The 13,057-nt window shown below is 35.0% G+C and overlaps 1 protein-coding gene across 6 annotated transcripts in view; it reads right to left on the bottom strand.

Annotated features, from left to right (window-relative positions):
• Positions 1-7,103: 7,103 nt before the first annotated feature.
• RGS7 (regulator of G protein signaling 7) overlaps positions 7,104-13,057 on the bottom strand; it is a 525,681-nt gene continuing 519,727 nt past the window's right edge. For 5 of the 6 annotated variants that reach the window (XM_025041211.1, XM_025041212.1, XM_006924123.1 and 2 more), the window contains one exon: positions 7,104-7,802. Coding sequence is in view for 3 of the 6 variants with exons in the window: in XM_025041212.1 (XP_024896980.1) it covers positions 7,752-7,802 (51 nt within the window). In the remaining 3 variants the exon portion in view is untranslated. The remainder of the gene's footprint in view (positions 7,803-13,057) is intronic. The other variant, XM_006924122.1, reaches the window with a different exon arrangement.

The following is a 13,057-nucleotide window of genomic DNA, read 5'->3' as shown; positions in this document are numbered from 1 at the left end:
CCTACTCACCCGCCTTGGGTTGAGTCATTCCCTGCATGGTAGTCTTCTTTTCCTTTCTCAGGTTCCGACACCCCATACTGGTCTGCTCACCATATGGATACTATCTTTAACATGCTCAGGCCTCTAGATTCCACTCTAGACAGACACCCAACTTTCCCTGGCTCTGACATCCTGTGCTGGCCTCCTGTTGACACCCTCTTTACTCCGCTCTGGTTTTAATGCCCTGCTTTTGGCTGCTGCTGACACCGCCCCTTCCTCACAAGGATGCCTGTTTAGCCCTTCGGGGTTCTAACATCCTATGCTGCTAGACCAATTACCCTCTACTCCCCAGGTGGATGTCCTCTGACATCCTGTGCATCCTCTTCTGGGACACCCTTCTCTTTAGAGGCCCACTTCCTTCTGCTCAGTCTTCAAAAACTGTACTTCAGGCACTGGGGATTCCCTCTTCTCCCTGCTTGTCTTCTGACACCCTAGCTGTCCCTTGGCTGCTGGAGCCCACCGTGTGGACACTCACTGTCCTCACCCTGCCCAGCCTTCCATAGGCCATATCAGGCTGCCCTCTCTATGGGGACATCCTCCTTGACCTGCTCAGTCTCTGACACCTCTTGCTGAGCCCCTGTGACTCTCCCAGCACTCTATATGGATCCCCACCTAATGACATGTACTTAAAGTTGTTAAAGAAGGGAAAGAAAAGGAAAAGGAAGAAGAAAAAACATGAAAAGTTTCTTTAATTTAAATATTATTTATTTTTGCTACATCTTTTATTTTCATAATTAATCTTGAGATCTTATATATTTGATTTGTCTTTTTAGAGTAAAAGCTTGGATTCGTGGATAGGTAGATTTATTTTCCTAATGTTATCATTTAAATTTCTTTTTAACTCACAAATATAACATTTTGCTTTCATATTTTATTTGCATTAGAGAAAGGTTATTTATTTATCATTTTATGACTGATTTCTATGTTTATTGTATCTTGGCAAACAATATAATTTGTATGATACCAGTTTTTATAATTTATTAAGCCTACTTCACATATAGTATCTGGTCAATATTTCTAAATGCTTTGTGAGTGTTTGAAAACAAAGTACATTTTCTCTGCTGTGTGCGTTAGTGTGCAAATGCACGTGTGTGTGCAAATGCATGTGTGTGTGCACACATATCTTGTTAATTGTGTTATTCAAATACTCTATATCTTGAATAAGTTTTGCACCAGTCTTTGAAAGTGGTATTTTAGTTTCCCACTATAAGTATGCACTTGTCAAATTGGGCAGCTTTGTTTATGTTTTGAGGCTATATTATAAGATGAATATAGGTCTATGATTGTTTTATGTTTTTGATGGATTTTTGGTTATTTTATCTATATAACTTTCTCTCGACTTCAATTAATGCTTTTTATATTGAATTGTTTTTGAATAGATATACAAACTTTGTTTTGGTCAGTATTTGTTTTTCACATCATTTCCCAAAATTCTTATGTTCCATTCTTTGAGGGTAGTATTGTTTTAGGTATCTTTTATAAATGAAGTCCTGATGCCTTTTTAGTCTAATCTGAGAATTTTTTATGAGATGATTTAAATTTATTATCTGCATTTTAATTACTAATATATTTGAATTTATTTCTTCCATATTATTTTGTGTTTGTTGTATAATATGTTCTTGTTTCCTTTCTTTCCTCTAATTGTGTAGATAAATTTTTTTTATCATTTTCCTTTTATGAGTTTAAAAAGTTATATTTTTCATTTCTGTATTCATATTCTACTTTATGTAAATATATAGTTAATAAAAATTTAAAATTTTTCTAGCTAAATATAAAGCTTATCTTTACTTCAGGTTTCACAAAGAAGACAAAAGAGTTGAAATATTTTATTTCCTTCTATTGTCTCTTAACTTTCAACTTCCAAGTTTACTTCCCAGGTTGTAACTAAACATTCTCAATTTTATAATGAGTTTGTATGGAAAATACACATTTAGTTTTTTTACCCATTTCTTTGATTATTATTAATTCATTTTCCACATATATTCTTTAGACTTCTTTATTTTTTCTTGATAGAGTTCATTCTTTGCTGCTTCTGTCAATGAAAATCTGAGACAAACTAAAATATGGCCTGTCTGAAATTGTTGGCAATTGACACAATTGGATGATTTTTTTATTTAGATATAGAATTCTAAAATCAGAGATTCTCTTTATTGACTCCTGACATTCTACATTTCCAAAGATAAATATAATATCAATGAGACTTATGTTTCTTTCCTCCCTGGTAACATCTAGGATATTGTTTCTATTCTCTATCATTACCGTTCTGAAGTTTCACTATGTCCCCGTAGGTGTGAATGAAATAAAATTATCCTGACTCTTCTTGTCCTACGCATTGGAAATAGTTTAGTTCTTCTCTAGTAATCTTGGGACGCGTGTGAGGCTGTCCCAGTCTCTATTCATGGGAGTGTTGTGTCTCACACCCTGAGCTCCTGAAAGGCAGTCAGCATCAACTGGGTTGTAGCCATGGAGATCTGAGAAATCCTGGCCACCACTCCTGCACTTTCTGCTTAGATCCATGCCCAGTTCTTCTGTATCGAGTGATTTTAGTTTTTGATCATTAATTAACAAATGTTCCCTTTGTTTATTTTCTTGTAGGAAATAACTCCCTTTCTTATTTTCATAATCAGCAATTAATAATTTTGAACTTTAAAAAATAATTTCCACTGTAGTGAGAGGAGGATTCAGAATACGTTTAATCTATCTTCATAAATATTAGCTTAGAGGAAGCTGAGACTCTTTCCAGTCGATCTCATGCTAAGGTCATTAAGATTTACTTTAAAAAAGCAATAGAAAGAGAATTTTTGTACCCGAATATTTAAAGAAAGATGGGAAGGCTAAAGGCAAGAAGAAGTTTAGAGTAAAGGGATGAAGAATGAGCACTGCAAGTTAGAGTATGTGCCACCATAAAGTTGGTTCCATATAATGTATGCAGCCCAGAAAGTGCCTAGGAGGAATGCATTTGTATACCTCATTTCTGTGTCATCATCCCACAGAACCAATTTAAACTCTGTGACCTGGGTACAACTATTCTGGGTACACTTTTCATCTCATAAACTAAATTTCCCTTTACCTGTACATTGCCATTTCACCTACCAAATGCTCAGTTGCTACTTGAGTGAGACTATCATGTAACCTGAACTTGACAGCTCTCCTGCCAAATACCCTAGCCATTGTGCCATGGAAGGTTTCATGAAACCATTGAGAGGTTTCAGAGTCTTTATGACCTCCCATCTCAAATCAGTCTTCCTATACCCAATTCCTACTTTCCTGTGTTTTTCCAGGAGATCTCTGGAAATTAGTGTGTTAAGGGTAAGAGAAGGTTCTATACTTGTTCTTTGGGGCCAAACAAAGATACTGTTGGATACTCTGAACTGGGAAAGATGTATGATTTCACTCTGCTACATTATTACTATCATCTGCTCTCCTATTTACCTATAGCTCATATTGGCTAGGTTCCCACAAGACTTTCTGTTCTACACACAGGTGAGGCCACAGATGCTCTCTAAAAATCCCCATTTATGTTTTCCAGAGCTGCGGTTTCCAGAATCCATTTGTTCAGGACACAGCCCCCTTGACTTATCAGTTTCACTTTTTGATCGCCCTTTTGGTCCTGATTCTTTATGGACTGTATCTGGTTGGTTCCCAACCCACCATCACACCTGACAGCTCTCCAGATTGTCCCTCTGGTCTCTGCTGTCCTGATTCATCACTAAGCTTTGGCCAACTGAACTTCACCCCTGATTTCACCACAGATGGGAAAGGTGTTTGGACATGTCTTCTACCTTTTTACAAAGATTACCTTTTGGATGAAAAGAAAGGGAAGAAGGAAAGATAAATGTTATTTCCTGACTACCGATTGTGTACCAAATACTGTGCTTGATAATTTAGATTCATTGTCTTAATCACTTCAACCAATATTGGAGTTAGATGTTATTAACCTTAAAAAGATAGCAAACATACTCCAAATTATGTAATTTCTAAAAAAAATGAAATAATTAAGGATCTATAAGCTAATAAAAACATAAACATTTATTACTCAGTTTATGAGTCAAGAAGTACTCATGTCTACATGGAACTAATAAAGTTTTGAAAATAAAGTTGTGATGCACTACATCTCAGCTCCAGGGAAACTTCCCCAGGCATTCAGAGGCACATACAGTAGTTTCTGTTTTAATTTGATTTTAAAATAATGATATCTTATGTTTGATACCTCATTTGGAGTATAATGCATGAGTTTAGTTCTGTCTCTGTCCTTCACATTTATCAAATTCTTAACCATCTCTCACTATTTTTTGAAATGACTTAGGAGATGGATTGGCACTTTTGTTTGGCTCATGCTAAAGTTTTAGAGTGGGGGTTCCCAATCCCTGGGGCTGCAGACCAGTATCGGTCTGTGGCCTATTAGGAACCGGGCCGCACAGCAGGAGGTGAGCGGTGGATGAGTGAAGCTTCATCTGTCTGCAGCTGCTCCCCAATGCTAGCATCACTGCCTCGGCTCCACCTCAGATCATCAGCCATTAGATTCTCATAGGAGCACCAATCCCTGGTGCCAAAAAGATTGAGTACCACTATTTTAGAGGGGTTTAGAGTAGGCAAAGAGATAGTTATGGATAACAGTGAAAACACTGGCTATTGTAAATGTGCTCTTTCAAGTATGCATTTAAGGACACAAAATCCTATGTGTAGAGATAATTGGTAAATGTAGGCTGGACTGAATTCATGCTGATAGCTAAGACTTGCCTTTCTTCATACGCTCCCATTATATGTCTATAAAGAGAAGTGAGCCCTCAACTATTGGGAGATAGTTGAATGGGAGATGCTTCTGCAAGTCCTGAATAGCAAGACTAACTCATATCTGTCATAATGAAAAAGGAAGGTTTCTGCATTCATTCATTTTCCTGGCATCTGACAGAAGACAGCTTAGGTAAGTTTGCTGACTACATTTCTATCACTCTGATTCAAGCAGATAATTCTTTGCAGGAAACATTACTGTAACATCGAAAGGAAGAATCTGGTCAATGCAGTTTAGAAGATGAATTAAGTAGTTTTGTAATGTAAGTGAAGGAAGTCCAGGCCACTACTTTGGTGGATAACTTTTTAAATTGCTTTAAGGCAGAAACCATTTGATCAATTCTTATTTATTCTTACAAACCATTTTATTGATTAAAAACTGGGGAGATTTTTACCTGTGCTTATAAATCAAACTGTCACAAGGTGAGTGAGAGACAGCTGCTACGCCTGTGCGTTAGCTACATCGAACTCATAAACCTTCCTCTGTGCTTCTGAAATGCCACCGTCTTCATATCCTGAGTATTGGCTAAACCATGTTAATTGGAGTCACTAGGCCATTTAAAGCTTTTATGTACTTGAACTCAGAAACGGACTCACGTTTTTTTCTGGGAGCTCCTGACTTGGGGATATTTGCCTGAGGGTTTCTCTTCTTTGCCCTCTATGGCCATCCATTTCTGTGTAAACCTATGATTTAGAATTGTCTGTAAAAATGGGTTTTTGAGGATTGACCATTTATGAAAGATAACCACCAAAATAATCAGTCATTTCCGTGTAAGGGTCATTGTTATGCATCCTATCCTTCTAATAGGTTTATGGTTTTCTTTCAAGTTTTAAGGAAGAACATCAATAAACTTAGTGTCTTTTGCATATTATGCATTATTTTTAAAAAGCCATATGGACATATAATTAAATCTTTCTTAAACTAGCCAATGTTCAAATTATAGCCTACATACAAATTTCTTCTGCTAAGTTTCTTTCATTTTGTGGCAGTTTTATAGTCAATGGACTCCCTACTGATTTCTCACTAGTGCTGGTAAAGTTTTAAGAATTTAAATTTATCTACAGTAATTAATAGTCATTAATAACTAGATCTCTTTTTTTAAATAACCAGAGTCTGCAATGCCTTGGCAGATGTGAAAGCAAACAGGTAAAGCCCATGTCCTGGCTGGGCAAAATTTTGTGTCACTGATCGAGCCCTTAAAGGGAATTAGGTTTTTCACCTGGATGAGTTTCGCAGGGTATTCTGTGAATGTCCAAAAATTCAGTGCAAATGTTTTCTATGTGAGAATGTACGTGAATTTTCAATTACCTTTTGCAAAAAGAGGTTGTAGAATATAGAGCAGCAGTCCACAATCTTTTTTGGCACCAGGTACCAGTGCTCCTATGAGAATCTAATGCCTGATGATCTGAGTTGGAGCTGAGATGGTGATGCTAGCACTGGGGAGCAGCTCAAATACAGATGAAGCTTCACTTGCGTGCCGCTCACCTCCTATTGTGCGGCCCGGTTCCTAACAGGCCACGAACCAATACTGGTCCGTAGCTTGGGGGGTTGGGGGCCCCGGTATAGTGGATTAGTGTGGTATATCACTTGTACCAAGATAGCAGACTCTGGAATCAGACTGCCTAGATTTGTATTCCAACCTACCACTTGGCTGTGTGACTTTGAACATGTTACTTAACTTCTCTCTGCTTCACTATTCTCAAAATTGCAGATATGATCTTACTGGGTTGCTATAAGGATTAAATATGAGGATTTTATGGGCATTTGAAGACCATAATACAGTGGCAGGCACTTAGCGCTCATTAAATGTTGGTAATTACCATTATGTTCTCAAAGGAATTTGTAACTATCAGAGTTAAGAGCTACCAACCTAAGCCATTTTTAGAATCATACTTAAAAAAAAAAAATCAGTTCTTCAATTGGGCAGTCACAGTCAAACCTAATTGTAATATAATATTCATTAGCAAAACAGAGATGCATATTTGTAATGAGGCAGAAAGACTTGTAAACAGCTCTGAAAGAGTGGAAGGCCACTTTGTGCCATTTTTCCACAACACAAGAAGAAAGAGTCTCCCTGGTCCTTGGATTAGCCCTCAGGTGAAATACTTTCAACCTGTTCCTGATTGCTGTACCATCAAAGCTTGTCTTGAAACCCTGAAGCTTTCAGGGCAATAGTTCAAATTGCAACTCTACATTTGTCGATGCTGTCTCAGCGTTTGTTTTTTGTTTTTTTGTTTTTTTTAGTTATAGAAGTCAAAAGTTACAAATGCAATGAGATTCTGAATCTTTTAATGAAAGATAAAACAACAATATAAACATACACAAATTTACAGAGAAGGAATCAACTTTAATACATTTGGAGTAAAAGGTGTTTCTTATTTAAATATGGTATAAAAATAAATGCAAGAAACATTAACTGAGAATGTACAGACAACAAAGATATGAGCTTGTTTCTGACTGTGGATATATTGGTGAAATAAAACTTTCTGTGCTAATTTATTGTTTAATAAATGTGAAGCCATATGTATACTTATTGATATATGCTTTTTTTTCTTTTTCAATTCTTCCAGTTTGTGACTGACTGAATTTTCTGTGAACTGTGTGTCTAGCAGAAGCTTTAAGAGAAAGAGAGAGAAAGGGAAAAATAAAAGATTTACTTCACTCGAACTTGATAAAAAGGAAAAGACACGGATCCAGCTTAGTACAAGGGGGAAGTAAGCAGACAACACTTTGAAATGGAGGCATTGAGATGGCAGAGTCCCTTGGAGATTGCAATGCCTTAATGCACACAATGAAAGAACAATTCAGGTCCTTTGCTCATGCAACATCTTGGTCTAATGTCCTCTGTTCCAGGTAACAACAAAGAGCTACAAAGTATATGCAGCGACTCAGTCTGTTTCCATGCTACAAGGTGATCCATTTAGTAAGACTGAACGAGGCTTGTTAACCTCTTTGACGTGACAGATTTCCCCTGAGAAAAAATATAAACAAGGATAAACAAAGAAAACAGTATGATCACTGAAAATCTGCTTATGAGTAACATCTATCTATTGCAGCTGATTTTTGTGCAAGGGTGGAAATGGAACCCGTTAGGTACAGCTTAGTTCAAACTTCATGCCCAATTTCCTTCCCGCCAACACATCGAACAAAATGAGCCTCTCTTATTCCACCCTCCCATTCCTCCTGCCCACTTCCTCCCCACTGCAAACAGACTGATGGGTTCACAGCACAGATTAGCAAATCATAAAACATGTCCATAAACGTTCATTGAGGCTTAGCAATGATGCAACACCTAGGTTAGCAACTGGTTTTAAACATTTTACAACAAAACTTCATAAGTTGCTCTGAAAGATAGCAATGTGAATGCATTCTTGGTCAATCGCTGGAACTAGCGTTACATTGATAAATATTCAGATATGCATAGAGTATGACTTACTTAAATTAAATGCATTTTTGAGGGTGTGATTGTTGGAAACTCAAGATTGAGTCTGTTCTTTATCCTATATAGTAATGGAGATAAAGGTGCCAATTATACATGTAAAGATAAAAGTCTATGTGCACCCTACTTCAAATTGTAGACATTTCCCTGTCCTTTTCCATCTGATTTCCTCCAACCCCAAGCCCAGAAAAAATCCCATAAATACTGATTCCACATATTGTGTTAATATCTAGAATGCATATTCATTTTGGAGGGAAATCTTGAAAACCAAAACTGTCCCTGTTAATTACAAGTATTTAGAGAGATAAGAAATTTAAAATTTCTGATCAGAATAGCAGATTGCTGATTGGTGATTTATGTTCCATCTTTTATTGTATATATTTTAGTTGATCCACTTATTGAATGGAATTTGTGCTTCTTAGAAGTTAAAATAATAAGGAGAAAATCAAAATGTTTTTTAAGAAATATAATATTTTAATATTAAACTAGTCAAATAGTCAATGGTCTTCTTAATTTACTAGCTAATGTGGCTCAGATAGAGTTTAATAAGGGAGTGGTGTGGTGTTGGGAGAAAAATCATCACTCATGACCACGTTTTGGGAAAAGCACAAGATGTTTAAGAAATGATTAATAATTCAAAAATCAAGTTTTCTTTACACACTGTACAGTAACTGACAAGGAACTTTTTGCTGACTTGAGCAGTGGTAGCAAAAACCAAGCACCATTTTCTTTTAATTGGGCAAAAGAATTCGCAACTTAGCTTTTAGCAACTAACAGTAGAAGATGCCAAAGTTTAGCAAAGGTTTTCCTCACTTAGCTCTAATTGTTTTGTGGGAGGAAAAGTAATAAAAGAAAAAGCAGATTATTAACAATACACCCTACTTTCCATTATATATTGGCCTTATAAACAAAATATGTTTTTTCTTCTTGACACCTCTTCTGCGCTTTTTGCTCATCCCTAAAATGTGGATAATAATATTATCTACTTTAAAAGCTATTTCTGAAGAATAAAACAAGTAAATGCTTAAAACTATTATTGAAACTTCTATATACTCTGTTTATGTTGGCTATTTTATTAATAATAATAATTATTATTGTTATTCTGGTTATATGCTTTCACATTAGGACACCAAGAACTGAAGTCACTATTTTGACTCTGAGAAAAGCAGAAAATTGCTAATAAATTGGAAGCTGAAATTATACTGCTTTTTCATTCAAAACATGGGCAAGTAAGTTAATTAAACAATGTTGGAATCAAAAAACTAGTTTTCTATACTTGAAGACTATACTGTTTCCTATATTTACTACTGTATTCTCTTGCTATTAATATAAATGTATATATAATATAAATGTATACATATTCATTCTGAAGATAATGTATTTTTAAAAAGTGCTTACTGTTTCAAATATCATTGGAGGGATGGGGAGGCATAAGAGTGAATTCTTATACAGTAGAAGAAGCGGGGAAAGATATTAATATAAAACTATTGCTTTTAAACCCATAGATTAATGTAATTTTGTTCAAACTATTGGGAAAAAAGTGAAGCAGATACATTGAAATAGGAAGCCATTTGAAACTCAGATAAAATCATTTTTTTACTTGGACTGTAAATGTAATAAATAGTAACACGGTTCTCTCAAAAATTTTTCCCCAAATATCCTTGAAGCTGTTAGTACTTGGCCCAGTATGGGCTTCATTAAGAAGAAAGTGAGGCACAAGTTTAGCTTGATAGGCTGTTGTCCCAGGAGATAATTAAAAAAAAAAAAAAAGAACTCATTTATGGAAGCTCGAAGAGAAACACAGGCATACAGTAAACCTGGGGTTTTGTGATAATAGACAAACAGATGAATAAAAATGGGAAATCTTATGCATACATTTTAATATAGTCACACAATAAAACACTTTGCATAATATAAACTTATCAAATTTGTAATAAGGATATTTGTTTTGTGTATTGAGACAACTAAAAGGCAAATTTACAGTAAAAAGAACTACAACTAACAGTAAAAAGAACTTAAGAGCCCCAATCTGGGGCCAAAGTAAATAGCCCAGATGACCAATGAGTCATCTAGAGTTGAAGGTCTGGATCAATTGGCTCTATCTGTAAACCCTGTGCACATCTTGCCTTGTTCACACATCAGAAAGAAAAATACAAAGGCAATATTCTAGTGCACAAAGAAATATTGATCGCTCGCTGTATTGGAGAATCTTAAATTAAAAAGAACATTGATCTTTACTTTTAAGTGGGAAAGAATATATTTGCACATCAGCCATTTTGTAACAATCTTTTTTAGCACAGTCCCTTGGAGACTGTGTGGAATGAGCCCCTGACAATTATCTTTCATAACTTTTCCAAGTTGAAGAATCTGAGAAATTTTTATAGCTAAATTCTAATCTTAATTTTGGAAACAAAAAGGGCTAAAAAACCCTTACCAATAACAATTTTTACCAAATTGTTTACAGTTGAATTCTCATGAATGGTGCTTTTTAAAAATCAAATGACTATATATTTGTTATGTGATTTATACCCTTTATTGCTAGATTTTAAAGGAAATAGATTACACTGTAAACAGAAATCTGTTCAGAAAGACAAAGACAGAAACTCAGAACAAAATGACACAAAAATTCGAGATCTTATGAGATTTTGTGATACTGTTTTTGGTTAGTGAACAAGATGCTAGACAAAGAAGCACATAATCAGTTTCAGGACAGAATAAACCTCAGACTTGAGCTGGCACCTACAGGAATATAGAATGCATCTAATTCATAATACAGTTATCATATAAAAAAGATTTGCCCTTTCTTCTTTTTAAAATCCTTCATAATCTGGCTTCCCTGGCCTTTCAAACTGTGTGTTATCACTCCACAAAAAGATCCTTTGGCAGGCTTGATAACCTGCTCCTCTCGCAGCCCAGGTCACCTATCCTGGCATCTAACTACCTGTTCAGATCTCACCCACTCTTCAAAAGTGAACTTCTTATCCATGTCCTTGCTGAAGTCTGTTAACTGTCCCCTGAACTCGTCCACCATTCGCCTCTCTGGACTCTTGCTCTTAGAATCAACCCTATACTGCATTTACATGCCATTTTGTATAATTCTCTAAGTCACCTGGCTTGGCAAAGCAATCTTCAGCTGTTAAACAATATTAATATTAAAGAAGTCCCCAAATGCACACTTGTTTTTTTGCATGAGTTGAGTTCCTTGGCTGGAAATCACATTTTAAGAATAAACTTCTAGAAACCAGGGTAACAAGATTCAAATATCTGGGATAAAAAACTTTTAACTTGGAGGAGAAGAGGCACAATTAGATGAGGAATCAGGGACACGGGTAACACAACAAATATTAGCTAATTAACTGACAGAATCTGGGTCTCTTCAGCTCTTGTTTTGCCCCAGTTGTCCCAATTACAAAAATGAACTGGGAAGACGTTAGGAAGGAATTGAAGCTGAGCCAGGTGATTGGAAAGCTCTTCCCTGATTTAAATGAAACCAGTTTTCCCAGGGACACCTGCACATGAGTTTACTGAAACAGTGAATTATTTTAGCAAAACTGTGAAGAGTGAATTCTTAGAAAGTTAGAGATAAGCTCAAATTGTTGACATGTGGAAGAAAGGAAAGAAGGAAAGATTCTGTAGCTAGTTTGGGCCGGTGTATTTAATGTTTAACACTGAAAAAAATTCTGTGGCATACTAAAAAGAAATAGTTTATGAACATATTAACATTTAAATACTGATTAAGAAAGACAAGTAAAGCCAAATACTCTCATTTCCTTTACTAAAAATATTTTCCTAACAGTAGTGTATGTCTATTAGAGAAAATGAGGAAAACATAGAAAAATATAAAGAAGAAATAAACATTACCTGAAATACAGTTATTTACATACTAATATATCCCTTTACCTTTTTGTACAAAAATATGATTTTTTAAATCTTATTTTTTTACTAAACTGAAATTATACTGTGCATAGTTTTATGGCTTATTATGACTAACAGGTGTATTAAAATGATTATATTTTGATCAATTATCCATGTTACATATATTTCTTCTAAAATGTTTTGTTCAAATTCATCACATTAGTGGCTAAGTCAATCTATTTAAAAAGATGCTACCAACAATTAAGAAAAAATTAAATATTATAGATTAGATCCAAATATATCAGAGTGTGTTGCACGTAATAAGAAAACATTGCATCTGAAATGTTATTTTAGTTCTACACACATATAAATGGACACAAGTACAGTTTACATAGTAACACAATATACACATATACACACAAACACACAAATACAATGTATTACTATGTCCAATGTGGGTGGTAAAAAAAAAAGATGAAAACTGCTGCTCTAAAATTAAATTTTAATCACTGCATAATATTCCATCAGGTACATATACCTTAATGTGTTTAAGAAATTCACAATTGTCATACATTCAGATCATGTCTTATATCTGGCAGTTATAGAATGCAATGTGTGCGAAAATCTAGGGTTTCTTAGGATTAAATTACTAGAAGTTGAATTACTGATTGAAAGTGAGAGATTTCTAAGCTTTTGACTCATTTGAGAAAAGTGATTAGCAATCTATATTCTTATTAACAGTGTATGAAACCACCAATTTTCTTCCTCCTTTCTGACGCTAGATATTATCATTTTAAAAACTAAGCTATTTGAAGACAAAAGTTATTTTGTTGTTTTTTGAACAACTTGGCTATTAATAAAGATAGGTTTTTTGTTTTCTCTTATTGACTATCTTTGTAAAAACTATTCGTCTTTTGCTCATTTTTCTAAAG

Source organism: Pteropus alecto, unplaced genomic scaffold (genome assembly GCF_000325575.1).
Source record: "Pteropus alecto unplaced genomic scaffold, ASM32557v1 scaffold279, whole genome shotgun sequence".
Classification (NCBI taxonomy): Eukaryota; Metazoa; Chordata; class Mammalia; order Chiroptera; family Pteropodidae; genus Pteropus; species Pteropus alecto.
This window is presented reverse-complemented; position numbering and strand designations above follow the sequence as displayed.